At 50.3% G+C, this 25,599-nt stretch overlaps 1 protein-coding gene and 1 long non-coding RNA gene across 3 annotated transcripts in view; one reads left to right on the top strand and one right to left on the bottom strand.

Annotated features, from left to right (window-relative positions):
- The window catches only part of PAPPA2 (pappalysin 2), an 87,563-nt gene extending 63,310 nt beyond the window's left edge, over positions 1–24,253 (top strand). Inside the window, exons 17-22 of the mRNA XM_053950297.1 lie at positions 4,741–4,909; positions 5,817–5,949; positions 7,063–7,172; positions 9,774–9,845; positions 22,124–22,222; positions 24,171–24,253. Of these exons, the coding sequence (XP_053806272.1) occupies positions 4,741–4,909; positions 5,817–5,949; positions 7,063–7,172; positions 9,774–9,845; positions 22,124–22,222; positions 24,171–24,245 (658 nt within the window). The 3' untranslated portion in view covers positions 24,246–24,253. The remainder of the gene's footprint in view (positions 1–4,740; positions 4,910–5,816; positions 5,950–7,062; positions 7,173–9,773; positions 9,846–22,123; positions 22,223–24,170) is intronic.
- LOC128792135 (uncharacterized) lies at positions 17,263–24,253 on the bottom strand. Of its 2 annotated transcripts, none has more exons than XR_008432322.1 (3): positions 24,095–24,253; positions 23,622–23,787; positions 17,263–18,602 (listed from the first exon to the last, which is right to left on the bottom strand). It is a non-coding gene; the product is annotated as an uncharacterized LOC128792135 (long non-coding RNA). The 2 variants fall into 2 exon arrangements; XR_008432321.1 differs by lacking the exon at positions 17,263–18,602 and adding an exon at positions 22,340–22,633.
- Positions 24,254–25,599: the final 1,346 nt, after the last annotated feature.

The following is a 25,599-nucleotide window of genomic DNA, read 5'->3' as shown; positions in this document are numbered from 1 at the left end:
TTGTGGAAGCAACCATCTCTGGTGAGGTGCAGGTTCCTGATGTGCTAGTGTGAAAGTAAGGTCTGACCTGGTGATTTGGACATCGGGTTTTTAGGGTCTTCTGCTGTCTCTCTGGGTTCAGAAAATTGAGTTCTTTTTCTATTGTCTCAGTGTTGTCCACCAACCCAGCAAGTGCAAGCCTTGCTAAAGGATTTAGTGCCATACAGGTGTCTAGGTATAAAGAAGCAAGACTCTCTATGTGTACTATATATTGGGCAAAAGTCAAGCATAATCTGTGACTGACACTGAAGATTCCTCATGCCCACTAACTAGCTCACCCTTAGAAATACAGTCACGCTTCCTTTGAATTATTCTTATAGCTCTAGCTTTGCTCCTCATGTGGAGTTGCCCACCTTAAGCAGGCCTGAACTATGGTTGGGATCCAGCAAGTGAAGATAATCCGGGACACAGATGTTCATGCAATTACCTCACTTCTGGTTTTTATTTGAATTTTACTGCAGGAGCAGTAAGGATGTTTAGAAGGGGCTGAGCACATAGTTGAAATTAATTTCCCACAGTTTAAGTGGAAGAGAAAGGGGATGAAGATATCAGTTGTCCTGGAGATGCTTTTGTCTATTAACCTGGGTGAGGAAAGGCCCTTGGGAAATCACTGCTTGTCAATAGGGATCCTTGAGGAAATACTGATTGTGTAATCAAGATCCTGCCAGGAAGTTGCTGCCTGCCTGCTGGCAGGTTCATCTGACTGACAATGCTGACATGCAGGGTAAAGCTTCTTTTATTCTTCCTAAAGGAGATCTGTTATCAGCCTGGAGAGGCCACCTAACAGCCTGGCTTCCAGCTGCCGGGCTACTTCACTTCTAATTCCAATGTAAGGGTAACAAGGGAAACTTAACATATGCGTTTGTGCTTTGTGGATTTAGGCAGAACCTGTGCCATGGCAGTACCGACCCAACATCTGATTCACACAAAGATATGAACTGTCAAGGAGAAATGTTCAGCATCACCCAGAGCTGTAGCATGGAAAAGTGCTGGCCTGAAAGCCAGGGGTCAGATACTCTGGGGGAAAGGGCATCACCCCCACAGTGCTCCTTGCTGTTGCTTCCAGCATGAAGTGCTATCTGAAGCAGATCTCTGACAGGAATAGACAAGATCAGGTTGGATGGGGCTTGGAGAAACTTCATCTAGTAGAAGGTGTCCTTGTCCATGGCAGGGGGGTTGGAACAAGATGATCTTCAAGGTACCTTCCAACCCAAAACAATCTCATGATTCTGTGATAATAGCTAGGAGATCCTTTAGAGGAGCACTCTAATGTTGAGAGGATGCTTTCAGTTTGGGGGCCTAAAAGGTCAGACCCTTCAGGGGACTTGTTTCACTTGCCAGATGTGGGATGACTCCTTGGAGAGAAGAGATTTGAGAATCTCGAAGCTGCCTTTGTGAAGGGTTGAGCTCCTTCTGCTAGCTTGGGGGAATGAAGCAAAGAACCACTTTGGTATTTTCAGGCAAATTTGAAAGTCTCAGCCTGCATTTTGACCAGAGATCAAGGGAGCCCAGCAGAGTCCCCAGTCAGCTTCCATGGAGATGTTGGCTCCTCTTCCTTTTCTCCTGGTTCAAAAACAGCAGAGACCATGGAAGAAGGAGAGGGGGTAGAAGAATATGGAGGAGAAAATGGGGACTGGAAGGAGTTAGCAGACTGGGGACTGGGAACAAAACAAAGTTCACAGCAGGGTAAGCAGGACAGCCTAATCTAGGAGCACGTGTGGTGGGCACAAAGGTACTCACTGCCTCTGTCTGTATCTGGCCCCTTCCATATAAAGGGCAAACACACACAGCTGTGGGAGCCAAAGAGCCAGGTAAAGAAAATCCAGGCTGTCAACCATGTTCCTGTCACTTCCACCTCTAAGATTTCTGAGCATTTACAGCCCAGGTTGTCCAGGCTGTTTGGAGGGAGCACAGCAGTGGAGGGTCCTACATGCTGGTGCAGCTTTCTTTCAATTTACTGACAAATCTCTCTCCTTTCCCCCTATTCTTTATGAAACCATCAGTCTCCTGCCATAGGAGAAGAGGCTTTAGGCTCATTTGTCACCATTCCCGCACAGCACTCCCCCCCAAGCTGGCTGCCTCAAAAGATGGCTGGATCCCTGCATGTTCAGCTCCTGGAGCCGGGCATGTGCTTGTGTCTTCACCTCAGATACAGCCCTTGCTGGCCTCAAACATCTCCCTTGCCTCCTCTGTCCATTAGGCTGGCCTGGTTGGAGGGTTGACTCTGATTTTCCTGGCTTCCTTGTTAATCCTCAAGAAGTGCCACTAACCCAGATCAGAAGAAGTTGAGGGTGGGTCCAGAAATTTCAAGCTCCTGTGAAGTTGTGTGTATTTATGTATATACTTTTTTTTTTCTTCTTTTTAAAGCCTCTCCTTTCCCTTCTCCATGCTTCCACATGAACTGCTTATTTCACATATGGGGGACTGGTCCATACCCCACCCTCTACCCCAGGGTCAGCCTGGGCTGGGCTAACTGTGTTTCAAGTCCCTGGATGGATGTTGGCAGTGGGCTGAGCCTCCAGAGCAAGGTGGTCTGAGGGGTGCGGGTTTGGGGGAGAGCTGTGAGAGGGTTACTGCAGCACCACATCAAAACGAGGAGCCCCTGTGAGGATGATGGGGCTGCAAACCACAGCCTGCACCTGAGCAAACTGCAGCTGCCACAGCGTGTCCTCCCTGTGCTTGACCCATCTCCCCAGGCCTCCCTGGGCACAGGGCCTCTGCCATGATTTGGAGAGCAACAGGGAGGTGCAGTGGCCAGTGAAAAGTCATGTGTGGCTGAGATGCTCCTGGTCTTTAAAGGAGTTTGCTCAGTGCCTAAGGTATTGCTGTCTCAGTGACCTCACACTAGCAGTTTGTGTCTATCTCCAGAACCCCCAGTGCTTTACCCTTTCCAAGTCCTGCAGCTGGATCAGGAGCCAGGAAGTTCAAGAAGGGGAAAATGCTGCTTGTGGAGCTGGATATCCAACATGGATTAGTACTTCTTGGCATGTGCCTTTGCTTACCTTTAAACCTGGGCAGGGCAAAGCATTCAGTCAGATTTGGGAGAAGGCGAAGTCTGATGGGGACATGTTTGCAAGGCAGTGCCTACCATCCTCATGGAAAGGGAAGGCAAACAAGAAAGTTAAATGAGGAATGGACTGAAACCACAGATGCCTACAATGGAATCCAGAGTCCCTCCTCCTCGCCAGCTTTCTGAAATACTTCATAGCTGCAGTTCCCTTGGTTAATTCAAGGCTGCTGCTGTAGGAGTGATATTGTGGCAGCCCTCACTGCTCAGGTGCTCACACCACAGCCATCCTCACTTATCAGGCAGGCTGGAAGGAAGATTTGTGCAGAGCTCTGTGCCAGTGGACTTGCTGCATCCCTACCCTGTCTGCCTCAGTGTTACCTGCTGGAGCCTGCATTCACCTTGGGAGGAAGTCACTGTCCCTTAATACAGTCTTGAGAAAAAATGGATCCCTGATTTCTGAAGGCAGAAGGGGACTCTCCAAGAGCTGCAAATATTTTAAAATATGAGAATGCTGCAAAAACCTCTAAAATGTCTCATCCAAGAGTTTCCAGCAGAAATCTGACAGGGAACACCCCTGCTCTGGCAGCAGAGTGCAAATGGGGTCCCCTTGCTTCTCCAGGCTGTGTGATCCTGCACCATGTGTGGAGGCACAGCTGGGTGGCCCCACACAATGTCACGACCCTGCACCAGGTGTTAAGAGGCACATGGATGGCCCCACACTCTGTCAGAACAAGGGGCAATTTAGTGCCTTCCCCCAGGGGTTTCTCTAACCCCTGGCAGCCCCTCCACATACCCGTGGCAGGCTATAAACTCCCTAACGTGGCGCCTGGAGCCCTGCCTGCTGGCACCTGTGGTGGGAGAGGGCAGGGGCAGGCAGCTGCAGTGTGCTGTCTAGTAAAGGAGGACAGGAGTGGGGGGAAAAGTCTCATTAAGGATGGAGCAATCAGCTCTGACTCAGATAAAGCCCATCAGGGCAGTGACATGTCCTCTGCTGAGAGAGCAGTGCTTGGCCAGCCTGATGCCTCAGTAGTTTTGATGCCTCTGTGTAAAAGATGTGGTGCCTCTATCACTGCCAGGGACAAGAGACTGAAAAGTGGGTGGGCTTCACTCCTGGGCTTTTTCTTTCTCTCTTTTCTTGGCAAGTAGCTCGTGTCTGGGCTGTTTTAGCAGCATAGGGTGGTACTGGTCTGCTACAGCACGGCAGCCCCTTGGCGAGAGCAGGATTGACAGATCTGGCTGGAGTACAAAGAGAAGCCTCAGGAGTAGCTGGGCACAGGCCAGAGGATTTATTGGTGGAGGCAAACTCCATCCAGCAAAGTATACAGCTACTGGCGGTGGGACAAAGCAGACCAGGACCTGCAGGGACTGTGGGAGGAATGGTTTAGGCGCTCCACAAGAGGTGGGGAGCAGCGGGGTGGCGAGTGCAAGGGCAATGCATCCAGTGCTCCTAGACCAGTGCAATCCCCCCAGGGAGGAGAAGAAAGGGTCCTGGTTAAGCATGGGGTGCCCCTTTGGAAGATGTGGCCATGGTGAGGGATTGTATGTTATGGGAAAGTCCTACACAGCAGGGGCATGGTCGTGCTCCAGGAGAGATGTCATCAGTCTGTTCTTGACATCTGTGGGATGCCTGGTGCAGCCAAGGTGCAGTGTTTGGGGTTCTCCAGGCCAGTCTGGTGTCTGTGTTTCCCCAGGAAGTTCCTGAAGGTGCAGTGCCTGGAGAGCGGGCAGTGGGAAGAGGGACACTGTGTCCCCGTGGTTTGCAAGCCCCCGCCCCCTGTCTTCGAGGGCATGTACAACTGCACCCAGGGCTTCGAGCTGGACAGCCAGTGTGTCCTCAACTGCGAGCAGCAGGGACAGCAGGTGAGTGTCTGAGAGGGGGGAAAAAGGGGACCACACCTCATGTTTCAGAGCATCTACAAAGTGCAGGGCTCCCTGTGCCCTGCTGTGCAGAGGGGCCCTGCAACAGTTTGACCTATCCCCAAGGCCAAATACCATTTAACCACCAAGGAGCAGTCCCTCTACAAGCCCAAAGCTGGTCTTGCTGGGCCCAATACATGGCACAAGGTGCACCACTGCCTGGGGATGCTCACCTGCTCCCTGGAAAGCAGTGATCCTAAGCAAGCTGGCTTATCTTGTGTGAAAAGGGTCAGAAAGCATAAGTAGGGGGTTTCCAGTACGTTTTGGGAGCTGCTATGAAAGCATGCACTTGGGATGATGGGCAAGCTTGCTGTAGCAGTTGTGCTCACCAAGGAGCTTCCCTGGGCATGGAGGCTGCTGCCTGGGGATGCTCACCTGCTCCCTGGAAAGCAGTGATCCTAAGCAAGCTGGCTTATCTTGTGTGAAAAGGGTCAGAAAGCATAAGTAGGGGGTTTCCAGTACGTTTTGGGAGCTGCTATGAAAGCATGCACTTGGGATGATGGGCAAGCTTGCTGTAGCAGTTGTGCTCACCAAGGAGCTTCCCTGGGCATGGAGGCTGCTGCCTGCCAGCTCTCCCACCCAGGTATCTTATCAATGCTTAGAAAAGGAACACTTCTTGTCAAAAGAAGTGTAGCTGATTTCCTCTGGTGGGATCCAGCAGCAGCTGGGAAGCAATTGACTTTGTGGACAGTGCACATAAGCTGGACCATATGGCTGCAACCCAGCTGCCTTGGGGATCTTTTCTCTGGATGTGGCTGCTGGGAGGGGTGTCCTTGCACGGTGCTGCCCCAGAGATGGGCAGTGGCCAGGCAGGGCAAGTTATACCAGCTGCTCTCCCTCTGCCTTGCAGGTTCCCATCGTTTGCACTAAGGAGGGCTTGTGGACAGAGGAGTTCAAACTGTGTGAGAGCTTGCAGGGCACCTGCCCACCACCCCCGGAGCTGAATTTCGTGGAGTACAAGTGTGAGCAGGGGCATGGCATAGGTGAGGGCAGAGGAAAACCAAACAGAAAACCAAACCTTGTGTTGACTCAGTCTTCCCAGAGAGTTGATAGTCACAATAGACTATAGATGGACTCTTCCTGTACCAATCCCCACTTAACAGAAATAAAGTTCTGTTTAATCTTCCATGATCTTTATAAACACAGAGCCAGGTGTGGTTTTAGCCTTGTGCTCACCCTGCCTGTACTCTTGGGCAAGACCCAAATCTAAAGCTGTCTCCAGCATTAAGCATCTCTCTTTTCAGAAGCAGCAGGGATTGTCTTTAGGGCAAGCCCAGCTCATTGCGCGTTTCCTGATCCATAGCCCTCCAGCTTTCCTGAGGTCTCTCTACTTCCTACTACTGCTGCTGTTTGCAGGGTTAATGTGACAAGTCCTAGATAAAAGCCATAAAAGCTGCAGTGACAATTGAGTGTAACAGGGCACTATCACCAGAGGAGGGACCGCATCATCCATTTCTGTCTGCAGGACCTGCTTGCTTTGTGCTTTCAGGAAAGCCTGCAACACTCAGCCATGGTTGTTGCATCTGGTCTAGCATCCCTCTGGGCAGGATGATTGAGCTCAGCCCATAACGCACCAGTCATCCCAGTCTGGCTAAACCAGGCTGAGGACAGTCTAATGACAGGGACTACTGAGGTTAAGCTGAGGACAGACCTGATGCGAGGCTAGGATTAGGACTGGGATCCCACTTGTTTTTCCAAGGTGGTTTTTGCAGCCTTTTTTTTTTTCTTTCTGGGTCATGGGAAGGCAGTGGGGATTCTCTGTGGTAGAAAAATTAGAGAGACACTTCTTAACACATCAGCAAACATCATATAACATCCAGGCCAGACTTATTTTCATGCTGGGTCTCATGTCCTGCCATCAAGGTTGGAATCTTTCTCTTAGGTTGTGTTCAGTTTTCCTTTCATCTGGGAGAAGAGAATTGGGCACAACTCCTGTAGGCTCTTGGATAATTCAGGATTTGGGGAAGGAATTGCTATCCCAGGCTGGGAGGAAAAGGGTCCCCTCTACATCTGTCTCTACCATTAATGGTGGCCTCCTACAGGACATAGATGCCTGGCACCAAGTAAGGTCCTCAAGGGTCTCCCTCCTCCCGCAGGTGCTGTGTGTATTCCTTCCTGTATCATTCCTCCCAGTGACCCCGTCATACTGCCCAAAAATGTCACCGCTGAGACAATGGATCACCGGCTGCAGCCCACCAGAGTCCAGGTAAAAGGGGAGATGAATTCTTCTAGCAGAGGGGTTGCTGGCAGCATAGAGAAGGAACATCCCTCCCTCCATCCCTCCCTCCCTCCCTCTCCATCTCCAAGGTGTTTTAACCCAAAATCTCTGCCTTGGGTGAAAAAGGGTAAGACTTGTAAAGACAAGCAGTAGATGCTACTACGCATCCTCCTGCTCTCCTATACCAAAGTTCAGCATAGTAATCAGCTCCCAAGCAGCTTTCAAGGAATTGCAGGATACCACAATATATGAAGTTTAATGAAAGAATCCCACTGATTTTTCAGGATGTGCTGTGTGCCTAAACCCGTTAAGCTACTGTTTATTGTCAGCCAGTGTGCTGGGAGAGCAAAAGCTGGCTCTGGCACAGTGTAAGCCTGGGTCCCCAGTTACCTGGCAGCAGAGATGCAGTCCTAGGCAGGCATTTCCCTGCCAAGGAAGAGGCAGGGCACTGTCAGCTGAAAGGTATCTCCAGCTGCCAGGACCCGCTGGCCGGCTGGGTGCCTCTGCTGCTGGAACAGGGGAGCCTTTCCCTCCCCACCTCTTACTCATTTTGTAGGCAAAGCAGCTCAAATAGCTCAAATAGTTTGGATCCTCATGGCACGACTTTACCAAGAAGCAGCTCTACTGGGGTAATATTTCTTAAAATAAAAACGAGATGTATTAGGAAGGAGGTGGAACAAAGAAAAGCAAACACTCTTCCCAGGAGCCGGTGCTCCCATCCAAATGCTTTCCCCTCCTCCTGGGAAGCCGCAGGAAGCCCAGCATCATGCCTGTGGATACTACTGCGCATTGCCTTGAATCAGACCCATGGCATGCGGCTGCCGGGTGGGGGGGGGTGAGGATGCCTGGGGCATGTGGGATGGTTAAGCACGAGCCTTGGAAGGAGTCCTTGCCTTTGAGGGATGGATGTCTTGGCCCATTGAGGCAGTGGCGTTCGGCTTCCCTTTCACCACCACTGCAGGCTTTCGTGCAAGGGAAGCATTTTGCAGAGAGGAGGAGAAGGGAGAGGAGACACTATTTTAAGAAGGAGCTCTGTCCTTTGCCAGGAGCTCTCTCCCTAGACCATCTTGTTTTCCTCTCTGTCCTGGCTTCTGTCTCCGCTCCCCACTTGGCTCCCCCAAGCCTCCAACAGTTTGCTGTTCCCAGGAGCTGCCATGCTCCATGAGATGGAGAGGCTGGGGCAAACAACATCAGGAACTGCAGAGGCCACTCAGAGAAGGCACAGTCCTGTTTTGCTTTCAGCTCTGATTCATTGCATCCCACAGCTGAGCAGGTTTGTCTCTCTGCCCTTATTTCCCAGCCTGGAATAAGAGCATACTGATCTGAGTATGCTAAAATGGCATCTGAGTTGCACAACAACCTCATATGAAGCAACTCCATGGGGTTGGGATGCACACATCCTCTTGGCTGAGCAGGAATTGGTGGGCTCTGGAATTCTCCAGTCTCTGCCCCATTAGGCTGCCCCTCTCTGGGACTGCCCTCCCTGTGCTGGCCAAGGAGGGCCAGATCCTCATCCCACTCCAGCCTCATCACAGTCTTGACCAAAGATGCTGCAGAAGGACCTGCAGCTGGTCTATGTGGGCAGAGCTGTCCCATCTCTAGCGGCCATGCCACCTGGGAATGCTGGAGCCATTCTTCCTGCCACTGAACATATGAAAAGAGGCTGGGAGAAAACATACCTATCCCTCTGTGCAATTCCTGTGCTGTGAAGGGCATCCTAGGACACTTTCACAGGCCAGATGGTGTTTTATGGGGCCTCAGATTTCAAAGGCTGCCTGAGTTTTACAAGGAGGAAATTGCATGTGCGGCGGGGCTTTTCTTCCCCCTGTGTAATCATGAGTGTTCCCCACAAACCCCAGCTAAATGAGCAGGGCGGTGCGTTCCAGGGCCGGGAAACTGAGCCCTTCACATCTCGCTCTTGTGTCCATCTGGCTGCAACAGCTGAGTTTGTAAATACCAGTGAGAACCTCAGAGTGACCGTGAGTCTGGGGTATCTACTTCAAGTCAGGTCTGGGGAGATGAGTCCTCCCAGGATGCAGTTTTCAGAGCCTGAGCAGGGATCACTGAGCCAATTCTAGGCACTGAGTGGTGACCAGCTGGTGAATTCAGCATCACACAGAGATATGATGGTAGATTCCAGCCTCTTGTGACTTACCCCCAGCAGCAGCTCCTGGCCAAGTCAGACATTATGGTGGCACTGCCAGCCCAACCCACTTCTCAGGCAGTCCCTGTCCTTTCCCTTTGTCCTCTTCCAGTTTTGTATCAATATAGAAACATAGAATCACTAAGGCTGGAAAAGACTTCCAAGATCAGCAGCTCCAACCAATATACATCTCCATACACACACACACACACACATCTGGCCTCTGCCTTGAACAGTGTGCCCTGGTCTGTGGGCTCCTGGCTGCAGCTACCCTGGGTTTGCAGGGCCTCAAGGGTTCCAGGAGGGTCCTGGGGATGTCACTGCTGTTCTGCCCCACAGTGAGTAAGGCAGTGCTGCAGGAGACCCTCTAGCTCCAGAAAGCACTTCTGGCTGTTTCCCCGCCTCATCCACCTCACCTAACTGCTGTTTTTTTTCTTCTCTCCCAGAACATCGTGTGCACGGGCAGGCTGCGGTGGTATCCCGACCCCTCTGTCATTCACTGCATCCAGTCGTGTGAGGTAAGCCCTCCGCATCCCCAGCACAAGTTGCCTGCTCCTTGCAGGAGAGCTCCTGGCAGTGAAGACCTGCTCCAGCACAAACCAGACAGCTTTGACCTTATGTTTGCTTCAAGCTGGGCCAGGGCTTGCTGGATGAGTAGACATAGCAGAGGAAGCATCCTTGGGTAGAGTCCCCATGGCCAGGATGGTGCTGGGGAGCAAGAGCTGCACAATAACCCATTTCCTTCCTTGCCTGCTTCTATTTGGCCAGCCCGGGCAGAATATTCTAGCAAAAGGATTTCACTGGCAAGGGGTATCCCCCAAAAGCCTGAGCTAACTCCAAGCTGGAATATTTCCCTAACCAGAACCGCAGTTCTAGAGTAACATGGGTCCAGAAAAGCCCTGTGTGATTCACCTGTCCAAATCAAACAATCAGGATTTCCAGCCTTGTATATGCAAAACAAACTGCTTCTGAAGAATCTGCAGACAAAGAATTCCTTGCAGAAATTGGTTAGCCACTCATTTAGCTTTGAATAATGACCAGGCAGGAGAAAATCATAGGCAGCCTGGAGTCAGTTCACAAAGGAAATTAAAAATAGGCAGTCTTTGTCAAGTACTAGTTGTTATTATGATCGAGGATAAAAGGAAAAACAGGGGAGATTTTGGAATGTTGTATGCTGAAAATTTGGGATTTTTACCAAAAAGGAAAATGTAAATGGAGTTTGCACACCAAAAATAGCTTTGGGGTTTGCTGATTGTATTTTTTTTCTTGTGCTCATTTCAATGCGAATGATTGCTTTTCCTCACTTGTTCTGCTGAGCTCAGCTCTTTGTCAACTGGAGTGTGGGGGAAAGGGCAATGCTGTAGGGGGCACATCCCCAGGAAGGAAACCTCATGGTCTACAGAAGGTGCAGCAATTACTTCCCAAATTTTATGCTGTGTTGTGCATGTCTACTGCAAGACACAGGCAGAAAGAGTAGGAGAATGAGGTGATGTGTGCCTGAGAGGTGTTTGGTGATTGAGTACCAGAAGTTAGTGATCCTCTGACATTTTGGGAGCTCTGTGTCTTCTAAACCACATCTTCTAGCACAAATCTGGGGTAATGTGTTTGAAATGGGATGGCTTAAGTGGAAGAGCAGACCAGATGGTTGAGTGATTGTCTCTGTGGTGGTTCTGCTAGCAAGGGAGAATTTCTTCTGCTCTCTGGGAGTAGGTCCTTTCAAGAAAGAAGCCAATGGAGTGTGAGGTGTTTCTTCTTCCCTTCCTGTGCAGCTCAGGTAACATACATCTGCCACAACTGTGAGGCCTCTCCCTTAGGCTCAGATACACCAGACCCCTCTGTGCTTCCTGTGCTTCACCTTGTGTCTGTGTGTTCAATGAGAGATCCCATAGGGAGTGATGAAAAATGCCAGTTTGTGTGTGTGTGAGAGAGACACAGTGAGTACCTGAAGCCCCAGTGTAAGTCACTGTGCTCTCATCAACCACCCAAACGTGCTCACAGCCAACATGAGCTCTTTGTGTTCCTATGTGCTTGTCACTCTCCTTTATTCTTAGAAAGCAGTCCCAGGCAGGACTCTTGGCACACAGGAGGTTAACCAAGCGAAAATCTTGCAGTGTCCCACCAGAAGATGGAGAGATTCCGTGTTCTTCATCACCCTTGTAGACTTTTAAGTGCTTTTTCTGCTTTCAATTATTGTTTCATCAGGAATGACCAAGCAGTCAGTACATATTCTTCCATCCCAGGTCTCACCAAAGCCCTGCATAAAGCTTCCTTGTGCTGGAAATGTCTCTTTTGATGGGACACAGGACTATATCTGTTGTTTCTGCAGTTGCATCAGTCTGGCAGTTCAGATATCCTGAGGTCAGCAAGTACACCCAGATCTTTCTCTTCCTCCTTTGTTTCCAGCTGATGAGCACCAAGCTAACAGCAGATGTTTTGCTATCAGTATAAGAGTTTGCCTTCAATTTTATACGAGAGAATGTCATCTTGTTTCTCTCTCTAGTCCTTCAGGTCATCTAACTATTTGTTAGATATCCTGATCCTCCTCTGTGGAACACTGCCTTCTTCCTTGTTAGCAGTTTCATCAGGGCAGACCTATTCTTAAGGTCACAGTCACTCACTGTAGCACTAGTGAAGATTCATCCTCAGATAGTTTCTTTCGCCCTTATGCTCTCCTTTTTGATACAGCTCCCAGCCTCCTCCTCATCCCTGTTTTCCTTTTCCTCACTTCTCATACATGTCTTGGTTTATTCTTTTCCATATGTTTCCTCCTACGGTGCTGCAAGCTGTTAAGGTTGGATCAATAATCCAAATTTTCCTAGATTAACTTTTTCCCCCCAACACGAGTTTCATGGTAATCATTGTCTTGCTGTAAAGAGTAACTCTTACTGAAAGTGCCTCAAAGTATTGCTCTGGGAGCTGCTGCTTGGCACTGGCAAGAAGGGAGATGTCATCAGTCTCCCCATTTGACCACAGAATACTCTGAATGTTGTTTCTACCTCATCTGTGCTGACTTCCATCCTCATTCCTATTCCCCTCTGCCTTCCTCCTTGTGAAGGAAAACTCTGCAGTTGTCAGAGGCTGTTTCACTTCCCCCAATCCCTTGTGGATATAGAGGCATCACAGCAGGAGCAGGGTAGAGAAATAATATAACCTGTACTCTGATCTCACTGCATGGTAGCCCCCCTCACACACATGTTCAGCTTCATTTGCCATGTCCATGGGTCATATTAGTCCCAGGTTCCCTCTCATTTCATAGGAGACCTTCAGTGGAGACACCTCCTTTAAGAGCCCAGACTGTGCCATCATTGGGCAGTGAAATGCTGTTCCAGTGGACTGTCCATGTCACCTCAGGTCTGAGTCACCCCTTGGAGATTCCATTGTCTCTCCACTGACTGCCAAGTGTGTGTTGGATCTGGAAGTTTTCTCTTCTGGATGCCACAGTGAGGGGAGCAACCCTACATAACAGAAATCCAGGCCACCTGGCAGCTCGTACTGTCTCTCTCTGGTGGAGTCACTTCAGGCCGGGGCATGGGAGCAGTAGCCAAGGCTCAACCTTCCCAACTCCATCTGGAGCTCTGCCTCATATTGGAAAGTCCAGGTCACCATGCAATGGCATTAGAGGGACTCTCACTCCCTCCCTAAAGAGGGACCACATCTTTATCCTATGCTGGCGGTGGATCAGCCTGCCTGCTCATCTCTCTCACTCCTCTCCCCACCTCCCTTCTCTTTCCGTTAATCTGGTCATCCATCTGCCTCCCGCTCTCTTGCTGTGCCTTGCCAAGTTCCCCAGTGCCGGAGCAGTGAGGCACGTACATCAGGGAGGGAGGGAGGGATGCAAACCCTTCCAGGAGCCCGTCAGGAATTCAAGTTAGCGCTGAGCACACTTTGCCTTTTGAGGGCCAGCGGAACATCTCGTCCCCTGCCATCAGTAGAAAAACAGATGGCAGCACCAAGGGGAGGGGGCTTGGGGCTGTCAGGAGAGGCGAGTGGAGGAGGAGAGAAACCCCTCCTCTCCACTATGGGTTGTGAGGAGGTGGTTTTGATCCTGGTAGTGCATTTGACTGCTGTGAGGGAGGTGTTTGCAGCATCTGGGTCACGTTCTCCAAAGCCATCCCAAGGTGATCACCTCTGATGTATCATCCTCCTGTGCTCAAAAGCAAGTGAGACTGTTGACTTCAGAGGAAGAGACAACATGTACAGAGATCCAGGTTGCTCCTTGGACTGTTCCTGCCATGGTCCAAAGCAGTCTGTGCATGAGCATAGCTGCTATAGAGCACCTCCTAGTCAGTGCAATGCTCTACACCTGCACCCATCTGTCTCCCACCACAGGGGCTCCTGTGCTTCATATTGTAGATGTGGTTTAGGTGCAAAAGTTCACTTATTTCATCCTCATTGTGTTTACCCAATGTTATTCACAGGACAGGGTAACCACCACTGTCCTGCTCAAACACACTCAGGAAAAGCGAGGCTGCTCTTGCAGTGACCAGAGTGAACTTGGGCAGGTTTTTTTGGGCAGCCAACATGTTGTGCAACATGCTGGCCTCCTTCTCACCTCCAGCTTCATGTTATTATGAGCAGGTAGCAAAGAGTTAATTGGAATGGACTTTGACTTGAGGTCTCTGCCTCATGCTCTGGATGAAGATGGGCAGAGAACAGAACACTGTTGTGAGCATGAGCTGCTGGGAATTTCTCAGGTCTCCCCTGCATGAGGACAAGATCTCTCTGCCCTCTCGTGTTGCTGGTCATGTTATCATAATCGTAAAACATTAATCTGTTCTCTGTTTTGTGGTTTTCCTGAGGTATTACAATGGAAATGATTAAATAGGGACTGAAGTGTGTTTGCGGTTGCAAGTTGTTCCTGAGTCTCTTGATCCAACAGGTAGTGAAGGACGCTGAAGGATCCTTAGCTCTTCCCACCAGCACGCACAAAACCTTCACTTGGCACATCTGTGGCTTATCTCCACCATTTCTCAGTCAGAATTAACCCTTTGGAAGGCATATGCATAAGGATGGTGGGAAGTGTCACCTAAAATCTGCTGTTCTTTCACGCGATGGGAGACAGGGCAGGACTTATTCCCTGGGACAGCACTGCAACTGGGCTCCAGCTGCCTCTGCTCCTCAATATCACTGGGGCTGGAGACCCTTCGTTCTCACTCATCCCAGACTCGTGGGTCTCGGATTTTGTACCACGGCAAAACTCAACATAGGAAACTGGTAAGTCTTTTGTACTTCTGAGGCTTAAGGCAATGAGGACTACAGGCACCCCAGCTGCACCAAGGAGACTTTCTAGAGCAACTACAGCAGCGTAGCCAGAATTTAGTCACTCTCTTGTGATTTACACATCTTTCTTCTCTCTTGGACCAGGCAGTACTGTACTTTTCACCCTGTTTAATGCAGCTTGTACAGATGGTGGGGGAGCATGAGGAGCAAGGACTGCAGGTAGTGGTCACTTCTGCATCAGACCTGACCTCTGACTGGCAAAGCCCTTCATGCTGTGGAGGTGGAAGGCGAGATGGGGAGCTCTTTACATACCTGCTGGGTATATTTTCATGCTGCTTTTGGCATGGGCAGTGTGGGCTGCGCAGCATGGGATATAGCCTTCCAGGGGATGATCCCAAAGAAATCTGTTTCTCTTCCAAAAATCTCAGCTGAGGTGTGCTTTTCCTAAACAGTGAGAAGATCTCTTTCCTCTGCACACACATAGAGTGTGATTGTAGCAGCATCATTCTATTAAGAGACAAAGCAGAGGGAATTAAAATTATCACAGCAGCAGGGTGCAAGGACAAGGGATAGGTGCCCCTCCCCTACTTGCAGGGTCAGGCTCACAGGACCCCAAAAGATGGAGGGTCTTTTGGCATGGGTAGGGCTCCAGCACCCAGACACACCACCAGTAGTGGTGGAACCCCAAAGAGGTATGAGCAGCCTCAGCTTCCCCAACCACATTGTGCCAGCAGGACTGCACTTGGGATGTGCTGACCTGTGGCTGCTTCTTCTCTGCCCTCTCCAGTTCAGGTGCCTTCAGGTCCTCATCCCTATCCACGTCCCACTTTTTCCCCTCCCAGCAGTCACAGTCGTGCAGCCAGTGGTATAGATGGAGTGGAAAACCACTGAAAGCACCCGCTGAAATAAAAATCAATGAGTCGTTTCTGATAATAAACATCCCCAAGCATAGCCCAGCCAACTGCTCTTCCAACACGAATATTCATTCCCCTTCAGCTCCTTCATCCCTTGTACATTGTTTTTCTTTCTGTTTAAGATCTGTAACAAGAACTTGGCAGAAATCAGATACAAGTGGGTCAGGAGGCCCTTGTGGTTTTCAAGGCTTGTTTTCCATAACCCGTTCTATCCTGTAACATATTTTGCACAAATGACTGGGCAGGAGAGCCACTGAGGGCTCTAATCCAAGCAGCAGGCGAGCCACTGAGGGCAGGATGGCAGGCTGGTGCTCATGGCACGGGAAGCCCTGCCTTCTCTTGTGCGTCCCAGCAGTATCCCTGTGAATTGGTGAACCACCATGCTTGCCAGGAGCATTATTGACATACAGCAACTTCCTCTGCTCCTCTCTCCCCGTCCCTGCTTCTGTTTCTCTTCTGTTAGCACTGAGATCAGGGTGTAAAAAGGACAAGGCTGAGGAACTCACCATAAATAGATCATAGACATGGATGTTTAGATGGAAGCAAAGATCTGCTCTGATGTGGTGATCTACACCAGCATTTCATCCCTTTCTTCCCTCTTGTCCTTGGACTGTGCAAAGACCTTTCCAGATGGTGCTCTGCTGAGACGTGAGGCCTCATTGCAGCACAGTGCAGAGGGTTAATGAAACACATCCTCATCCAGGGTCCAAAGTGCCACATGTTCACTTCTGCAGCAGAAGTGTGTCCAAACCAAATCCTGGCCTGGGACAGAGAAGCACTTTCAGGCACCGTGAAGGCAAGGACCTGTTCTCCCAGGATGGCCACTGACAGCAGCCTTTGGAGCTTCTGTGCACTGCATCCCCCTTACAGACGCCAATCCTGCACAACCTCAGCACAGACTGGTTCAAATGGGCCCAGCTGTTTGCAGGAAATCTGTGTCCAAGGGACCCCTGTGTCCTGAAGAACAGCTAGAGCTCCACACCAAGACTGCTGGGAGGTGGTATGGCAGTACCAGTGACGGTCCATGAGCTGAAATAAGGCAGCAGGATGTCACAACCCTCCAGCCCACCACCTCTTCCCTAAAGTGTTCATTCAGGTACATAGAGAATGTTCTCAAGCAGCAAGCCTCTGTTTCTGTAGTGAGACGTGGGGAGAAGACATTGGAGCTGGAACAGTTATTTCTGGAGACCTGAGATGTGGTATAAGCGATCTGCATGCTTAGCTGACAAGTGGCTCAGGTTGACCAGCAGGCTCAGAAGGAGTTGGATTTTCTCTATTTTGCTTTCTGTCTGTGTCTGAGGTGATGAGGCAGGTCCATGATGTGTCCAACAAGCCATGCAACAGGCATGTACCTCCAGGGGACAGCTGCCACAGTTCAAAAGGAGCAGAGGGATAGCTCAGGGGACAGAAACTGGAAGACATAAAAATGGACAATGAAGCATTAAGTCTGTAGGATTTTTTTTCTCTTCTTCAGGCCACTTGGTCCCATGTTCCTGTTTCCAAATTTCTAGAGGTCTCTTCCTCTGGGTAGTGCTCACCCTGCTTCCCTCTTTACAATGGGCCAGGTAGACCTTGCTCACTGCTCAGGGTGGCTCAGGGCACAAAAGCATCCCAAAAACTTTCTGAGCATAAGCCAGACCTGTTCCCTCTCTGTCCCCCTCTGTTTTTCAGAGCTGATTTCCTCCTTGTGCCAAAGAGCCTCCAAAAAGAGAGAAGGAAAGTGAATGTGCTTGGGGTGTCAAGGGGGGGGAGGAAAAATAAAAGAAAAGACACTGCAACAGAGAGAGGGCCAAGAAAAATATTTAATCCAAACAATGAACATTGTCATTTCCTCCCACAGTCTGCATTCCCAGTCAACTTCCCTGGGCAAGCAGGGAGAGCCAAGAATGACCGGGCTCTCTGCCTCACCAGCACAAATGTATGTAAGGAGAGGGATGCGTCCTGGGGACACAGTTCTGTAGCATCACTTTAGCCAGCTCCTGTCACATCTCTGGCTTTAAGGACTGACAGTTTTCTGCAGGGGAACAGTGGTTTGGAAGGACATTGGAGGGATTGGGACAGGGATGGGAGGGGGAGTTTTCAGGGACCCAAGCTGGGGTGGTGGATGTATTGGGGCTTTAAGTGAACCAGATGTTTAACAAGGCTTTGGGCACTCTTCAAGTCCTCACAGGGACCTCCCAGAGCTTTTGGAAAGATCTTGCTAGTGACTGAGGTGGGGAGGAAGGGGAGACATCTGGCAGGGAGAAGCTGCCCTGTGCCTCTCCAAGGGCTACTGCAGCCTGCCCATACTTTCCTTTCCCCACACATCCTGCCTGTTCTTCCCTGCCACGGGCAGCACCTTCACCTGGGACACAGCTTCTTTTGCATGCCTAAGACCCCTGCAGCTGTAGCACTCTCCAGCCCTGGGGCAACTCAGGTTCATGTCCCATGGTTCTGTGAAGCCTGGTTTGGGCTGACATCCCCCTGCCACCAAAGGGATTGGGTTTTCAACTCATCTTCCCACCACTAAGTGACTCATCTGCCCCGGGAGCAGAAGTACCGGTGGTGAAGCTGATGCACAAGGCATGAGTCTGAGGGCAGCAGCAGCTTTTCCAGGGCTGGGCCCTGCCCAAATGGTGGTACCCCTGTTTCTCTAGGGCTGCTTTCAAAGTGACATCTCAGGAGGGCAAAAGCACATGGGTCTTCTCAGCCACGTGGTTGAATTAGCATGCAAATTGTCTGAGCTTGATGCCCAGAATACCAATTCCCAAAGGGAAAAATGAAAGGACAGCAAAATTCATGCTGACTTAGAAGCTCCATGAAAGCAAACTATGCACCCTCCTTGGATGGATCAGCAGAGTCACAAAGCCCAGGACCAGTCTGGGAGAAAGCATTTTGCTTCTTAAGGCTGGACTTGTCTCCCTGAGTCTGGAATCCAGCTTTCAAATGGCTGTGTACAGATAGAAATGACGAGCACTTTCCATCTCAGTGGCAGATCGGGGGAGTCTTTCAGCTCCTCAGTTACACAGTTGGCCATGTGAATGCTGATTTTTTTTTTTTTTTTCTTTTTTCCACCTTCCTCCAAAGCATCTGGAATGGGGCATGGCCAAAAGCAAGGTGCTGGGTCTTCAGGTGTGCTCAACCAGAGCAAAACCTGCATTCCTGGAAAATAATGTGTATCAAACACCAGCAATGCAGCACTGAAATATGTCCAGCACTGATGTGATCTGTGATTGAGTCTTCATGATCCACCTTTCTCTCACCTGTTGCACCCTTTTGTGGGTCTTTCGCATTGAATTAAACTGTGTAAGGTGGATCTGAATAAAAATGCCTGGACCCTGCCCGCCTCACTGATGGCACTGGGGACTCCCTGCTGGGCAAGACAACAGCCCCAGGGATGGAGCCAGCCTGGGGACTCTTCAAGGGCTGTGGAAAAATACTGTGCACAGGCACTGCTGCCTGTGTGACATCTCCCAGCATCCTTGAGAGAAACTCCACCACTGAGCACTCAGAGATGCTTCTGGCTGGGATGCACTGGGATCTAACCTGTCCTTTCTCACATCCTTCCTTTGCCTGCAATATTTTTCCCTCTTTCATTCTTTTTCCCCTTCAATTTTTTTTTTCTCACTTTTCATCTGTGCCTGCTCCCAGCTTTGAGAGCCTGTGTTTTTTTAGCCTATTTAAATTGCCAAGCACTTGATTTGCTGTTACTATTTTTGTGGCGGCAGCGCAGGGCTCTGGCCCGGCAGTGCCAGATGCTGCACCTCCACGTGCTGACACACGCCCCACTGAAGCTCCTGTCTGAACAAACAAGGAAGATGGATGGCCGAGCGGGAGATCCGCTGACACAGCCCGTCTCCCTGGCTGCCTCGGTGGCACGCCGCCTGGCCCAGCAGCTCCCCACCACTCAACACAGCGTAAAGCGGCTGCTGCAATTACCTTATTCATTTTTTCCCTGTTTAAAAGAGACATTTCAACCAGCCCACCACCCCCCTCCCCCCACTGGAGGATACATATTCTGGCAGCTGGGACCCAGCTGACCATTTCCCTGGATCATATCCATCACCTTCATGTGGCACAGCTGGGCATTGGTGTTTTCCTTTTTCTTGACAGCATCTTAAAACGTCATCAGGTGTTTTTTGCGAGTTGCAGACGTGAGCAAACCGCCTTTTCCCATCACTGGCATTGCTTTCTGTGGAGCCACACATCTCAAGCACGGGCTGAACTGACTCTGTATGGGGTCTGCTCTCTCACATCCCCTGCCCTTAGTGGATTGCATTGCCTGCATCCTCCCTTGCCATGATCCCTGCAAGGCCAAAATGAGACTGATACAGGTACAAGGGCTCCTGTGCCCTCAAGGGTAACCAGCACCTTACTTTGTTCTTTCTGCTTGCAAAGACAAAGCCATGTGGAGGTTCTCAGTAAGGCAAAGGCACAGGAGTCTTCTCCAAGCACTAGGCAAGGAGCAGGGACAGAAATCCCCAAACCCTGTGCCTGGCTCTCCTGAGCCTCGAGTCCAATTAGTCATTTTTTATTTTCCCTTCATGTGTTTTTCCAGTGTAATTTGGAGCATGAGTTGTTAAGTTTCTCCAACAAGTGTTGCCATAGGAGCCTGTATTTGTTTAGGGTGGGGTATGGGCTCCGGCTGGGTGAGAGGAGGGGGCAGTTAGCCCTGATAGGTGTAGTAAGAGACTGGGAGCCTCTCCATCCTGTCCTTGCCTCTGTCCTCCCCCCACCTTGCACGCAAGCTCTGGAAATCATTTCAGACCTGTGCAGCCGGGATGGGCAAACCTCCCCATAATTGTATGGAAACTACCAAAGCAACGGGTGTTGTTTTGCCAGTGAGTCATGACACATGGAGCAAAGCTCAAGGAAAAACTCCACCGCGTGGAAGGCTGCAAAAGCAAATCACACCCAGAAGAGCCTTCCCCTGCCAGCAGCCCTGGCCAGTCCCAACTGCATCCTGGCACCTGCCAGCCCAAACATCTCTGCCCTGGCCCTCCTGGTGCTCAAAGCTGCTTTTAGTATAAGAAACTTTCTTTGATCACAATCATTTAAGACCCACCTGATGCTTTTAGTAGAAGAGGGGTGTTAACACTGTTGCCTTGAAGAATTTGCACCCTGGTCTCCTCTGGATGTGGTTTGTGATAGCAATGATTGGAGTTAAATCCATTCTAGTTTCTGAGTGAGCTACCTAACTCGGCTGTGCCTCAATTTCCCAGCTGTAGGAAGGTGTGCTCTTTCTTCTGCTCTTCCAAAATCTTCCAGGCTAATTCAATTTCTCTGTGGCTGCCTGAATTTGGCCTGTGGCCTGTGCTACTGATAGCAGAGACCAGACTTGGTGATTTGCCATAATCCCTGCTGCTACTTCCTAAAGTGTTATTAGCCTGTGTTGAGCCCATTTCTGTTCCTTTTGAGTCACAAGGACAAAAAGCCACATGGGTTCTCTGTTTTTGGCATGGTTTTTTCATGTGAATTACTGGTAGTATCACCAAGCCCACATGTTGGCTTTGGCACAGTGGGTGCAAGGCTATTGCGGTGCAGTGACATTTTCCAGCAGGCTCTCATTCAGTTTAAGGGTGCTACATGTGAGTGTCCATCATCAAATGCGGAATCTGGGCATTTCTGGGATTCTGGTTATTGTTTGGGGCCAGCCAGATCCAATGAAATGGGTCAGTTGCTTCCATGAGCAACAGGATAGCCAGGTTTCCACCAAGAGTCCTGTTCAGTCTGGAGAAGAGAAGACTCTGTGGAGACCTTAAACCACCTTCCAGGACTAAAAGGGGCTACACAAGGCTCAGGGAGGGACTTTTGGCAGGGGCACAGAGTGATAGGATAAGGGGTAATGGCTTTAAACTGAAAGAGGGTGGGTTTAGACTACATATTAGGGGGAAATGTTTGACTCGGAGGGTGGTGGGACACAGGCACAGGTTGTCCAGAGCAATTGTAGCTGCCCCATCCCTGGAAATGTCCAAGACCAGATTGGACAGGGTTTGGACACCTGGTCCAGTGGAAGATGTCCCTGCCCATGGCAGGGGTGTTGGAATGAGATGGTCTTGAAGGCTCCTTCCAATCAAAACCATTCAGTGATTCCAAGGTTCTGATGGAAAACCTCCTGGAGGTCAGCCATGGTTGTTGGGCCAGTAAGTACAATCACAGAGCCCGAAGTGAAAGAAGCATTTCATTACTAATCACTCTATGAAGAAATGGCTTCTCCATCCTGTAGCTAGTTCAGTGGCTGCTTGGCAGTGCTGGTGTGGATCTGTGATAAATAAACCTTGGCTGCTGACCGCTCCTGACGCCTCCTTGCGAGCGCTTCCCGTGCGTGACGTTGGTCGCAGCCGCTGCACGGGATAGTCCTTCAGCTATTGCTGGCTGCTTCTCAGCCCCAGCTGCTTCTTCTCTGATCAGATGACTCATGTAACTAAACAACAATAAACTGGTTTTCTGAATGGTTGCTCATGCCATTTAACACTTCTGACACAATTCCATGATCCTCTAGCTGCTGCCCTTGGAACACCGGCTGCCCCATCCACACCAGCTGGGATATCTGGTGCCCTTTGGCTTTGAAGAAGGGGTTGTGTACGGTGGAAGTGGGCCTTGCTGAGGACCTGGGACCTCTACTTTTGGGGCAGCCTTATGCTTTTGAACAATGTTTCACAAACCTTCTTCCTCTACCTTAGCCCTTCCAAGCAGATGGCTGGTGTGACACCATCAACAACCGGGCGTACTGCCAGTATGATGGCGGGGACTGCTGCTCCTCCACGCTGTCCTCCAGGAAGGTAAGAGAGCACCTCCCGTGGCCTTGGCCGGGATCTATGGATTCAGGGGTGACTGTTATCTATGTTCTTTGGCTCTGCTGGCTGTGGAACCGAGCCTGCAATGTAATTCTCCCATGAACGGAGAACAAATGCACGATTTTAAACCACAGCCAACTGAAGCTGATGGACATCATCGCACTGATTAAGAGCAGGGTTTGGACTCAGGCCAGTGTGATTGAAACCTCAGCCCAGCTCCCACTGAGGTTCATGGGATTTCCTCTCATTTTGGGAAATGTGTCCCAAAGAAATGGCTTCCATAGGACATAGTGCTAGACATGGTGAGTCAGAAGTCACCTTGTGTAATTGAGCTGTCTCAAGGGATTTTTGGTATGCTCCACTGGCATCTGCTACAAGTGATGTTTTCCTCCATCTCTGAGGAGAAAAGGAGGGAAGAATAGTAATAGAGGGAGCAACTTGGCATTGGGGTTGCACAGACCCTTCTTTGTCTCCCATCACAATCTTCCCTCCCACCTAACTTGCTATCCAGCACTCACAGCCCATTCTTCCTAATCATATCCAACAGCAAAACAAATCACAGGGCATGAAATAATTTCTCACTGCGAAAATATGTGAATTTGGATCTTCTCATCTTTGTTGTGGAGCTTGAATCATTTCTCCTTTCATCACGCATACATACACAGAGAAAAGGAAAAATAAAATCCTGGGAAGATCCACTTGAGATAGGAAAGAAGAGGCTTTACACCCGAGTGATGAGTGAAATCCCCACAACAATATCATGGCATCTCAGAGCAAGGCATGGCCAAAATAAAGGATGGGTTCACAGTAGAAAGTGGGGGGGTTCAGTCCCATGGCTCTCAGGAGACCCAGACCCAGCTTACATCCCTCACAGGTCCCAGATCTTCTGCTCAACAAGCCTCCAGTTACATCCCTTTTAAGGCAGATGGAGAAATACAGGGTTTAAACATCAAAAAATCCCCAAAGCACTCCAGCCCTTCTTTTGCTGATCCAGTCTGTGAAAAATCAAATGTTTTCAGTAAGAAAAACTCCTGGCTCTGAGCCTGGTGTGCATAAAACCTCTGAAGAAAACTGTTTTCTCGGCTCCCATGGCTCATTACCAGGCCACTGTCAACCAGGAGTCAGATGCTCAGTGTATGCCCTCCCTCCTTTCTCTGTTACCACCAGCTAAGGGGACACAGGCTTGCTTGGTCACATGCAGTTGTTGTAGAGAAAGTAATGTGAAATGAGCCTCCCAACCTGCACGGGGTGTCTCAAAGCTGCACAGCTTGTGAGTGGCCCTAGATGAACCCAGCACCTACCCCATGGAGGCTGTTCCTGCTCACAGAGCCTCCATCCAGCCTGGCTTTCCTTAATCCACAATGCACAAGGACACTGCACCTACCTTGGCTTTTATGCTGGGCAGTGTGGAGGTCAGCTTTGCAGTTGAGAGCTTGGTTGAGTTCCTCTAAGAGCTGCAGAAGACAAGGCTGTGTTATCTTCATGTTTTTCTGGAAGAGTCAGGAGTACTTGATAGGTCCACAGGTTCACACGTGGATGAAGGGGGCTTTCTAATAGTAAAAATTAAAACTTTAAAACTAATAGACCAAAGTAAAACTTTAATCTGAAGGTGCCTCACCACTGCCAGGCCTAGTCTGAATGTCTTACACCCATCAGGGGACACTTCTTCCCAGGGTTTGACTTTTGGGGCACAACATTCAACCCGACCATTGGCTGCAAAATTTGAAACACATTAACAAAAAGGAAAAGGCTAAGAACAACACTCAGCTGGGGGCAGGTTGTATCAGAGCCCATTCCTCAGTGAGCACAGAACCTGGCAGCACCCAGGTAAGAGCAGGGCTCGAAACGTCTGCCTACCGTGGCAGGGTGGAGAGCCTGGGGGGGCACAGGGGTGTCCCAGGGCAGGGGCTGAGCCGTCCCATTGTTCCCCCAGGTGATCCCATTCGCTGCTGACTGCGACCAGGACGAGTGCACATGCCGCGACCCGGCGGCCGAGGAGAACCAGTAGCGGCGCCATGAGGGGCCTCTCTGGGTCAGGCAGCGCCGGGGGAGCCAAGGGGCAGCAGCGGGGCTGCGGGAGCGGCGGGGGCAAAGGGGCAGGAGCGTGAGGGACAGCCAGGCGGGGGATGGCGACTTGTGCGCAGAGGGGTGGGGTCCAGGCCACTGAGGAGCCCAGGAGGGCGGGCGTGTGGCCTCCTCCCCATTGCTGCTCCCTCCAGAACCCGCACGAGGCGCTGGGCCGGGGGTCTGGTGCCGCCTCAGCCACACGCTGGGCTAGGGCCCATCCACGCTGAGAGCCCAGGTGCTGCCATGGATGTCTGTCCTGGTCCGGCTCCTGGGTGTCTGTCTTTGTCACTATTCACCCTTCTCTGCTGTACAGATTTCTTTTAGCAAGGTCGAGGTAGTTGTGATCTCTCTGCAAATATTTAAACTTAATTATATCTATATACATATATATAATATATATAAAAATATATATTATATTTTCTTTGCTCTTGATGAAGCTGAGAAAGGATATCCTTTATCACACACCCATGCTGCTGTGAAGTACAAACTGTTGGGAAAAGCACAGGTCAGGGCAGGAGGAGCAGGGATTTTCCCCTTCCTTGCTGAGCTGGAAGGAGGACAGGGAGAGAAGTCAAACATCCGGGCTATGCCAGGAGAGAGCTCCCCAGGCAGGGAGGCTCCCACCTCAAGGTGGTTTGGGCATCTGGCAGGGACCAAGTTTTGCCCTTGGTATTTGCCAGTGCTTTGCCTTGTTCTTCTTAGGGTGTGGATCTGGATCAGGATTCTGGGGTTAAGAAAAAATGTTATTGTGCCCTTGAATCATCTCAGTGAGCACAAAAGATTCCAAGGGTACCACAGGCATCCATGACAGATTCTTTTAGAGCCCTCTGGGCAGGGTTATGTGTCCATGGGAATCACTGCATGGTCAATAGGAGCAAAGAGTCAGCATGCTCCCTCTCTGTCTCACTCCCCCAGCCACTGCACACCCAGCTGGATGTAGAGGCCAAACCAGTGTAGCTGTGTGATGCTTGAATGAAGGATGCTGTGGTGGTCCTTCTTCTCTTTCCCCCACGTCCGATCTCCAACTGAATTGTGTTGTCAGCAGCTCTCAGAGGAGACTAGACCCTGTAATGCCAAAAGGACCAAAAAAAAAAACCTGTCAGGAGACTTTGAGAATTATCTTTTCTCATTGAGATTTTCCTTGGTATTAGTGTTCCTTATTATTATCTCTGTCCCAGCCCCTCATGCTGGACATACATTTGCTGGCTTCCAAGAGGCTCTTGCTCCTGTAGGCACTCAGTGAAAATCTGCAGATTCAATTCTGGCCTCAAAGATGCCCAGCAAGAAACTCTTCT

Source organism: Vidua chalybeata, chromosome 9, assembly GCF_026979565.1.
Source record: "Vidua chalybeata isolate OUT-0048 chromosome 9, bVidCha1 merged haplotype, whole genome shotgun sequence".
NCBI classification, from domain to species: Eukaryota; Metazoa; Chordata; class Aves; order Passeriformes; family Viduidae; genus Vidua; species Vidua chalybeata.
Note: the sequence above shows the minus strand (reverse complement) of the source record. Positions and strands in the feature narration are given on the sequence as shown.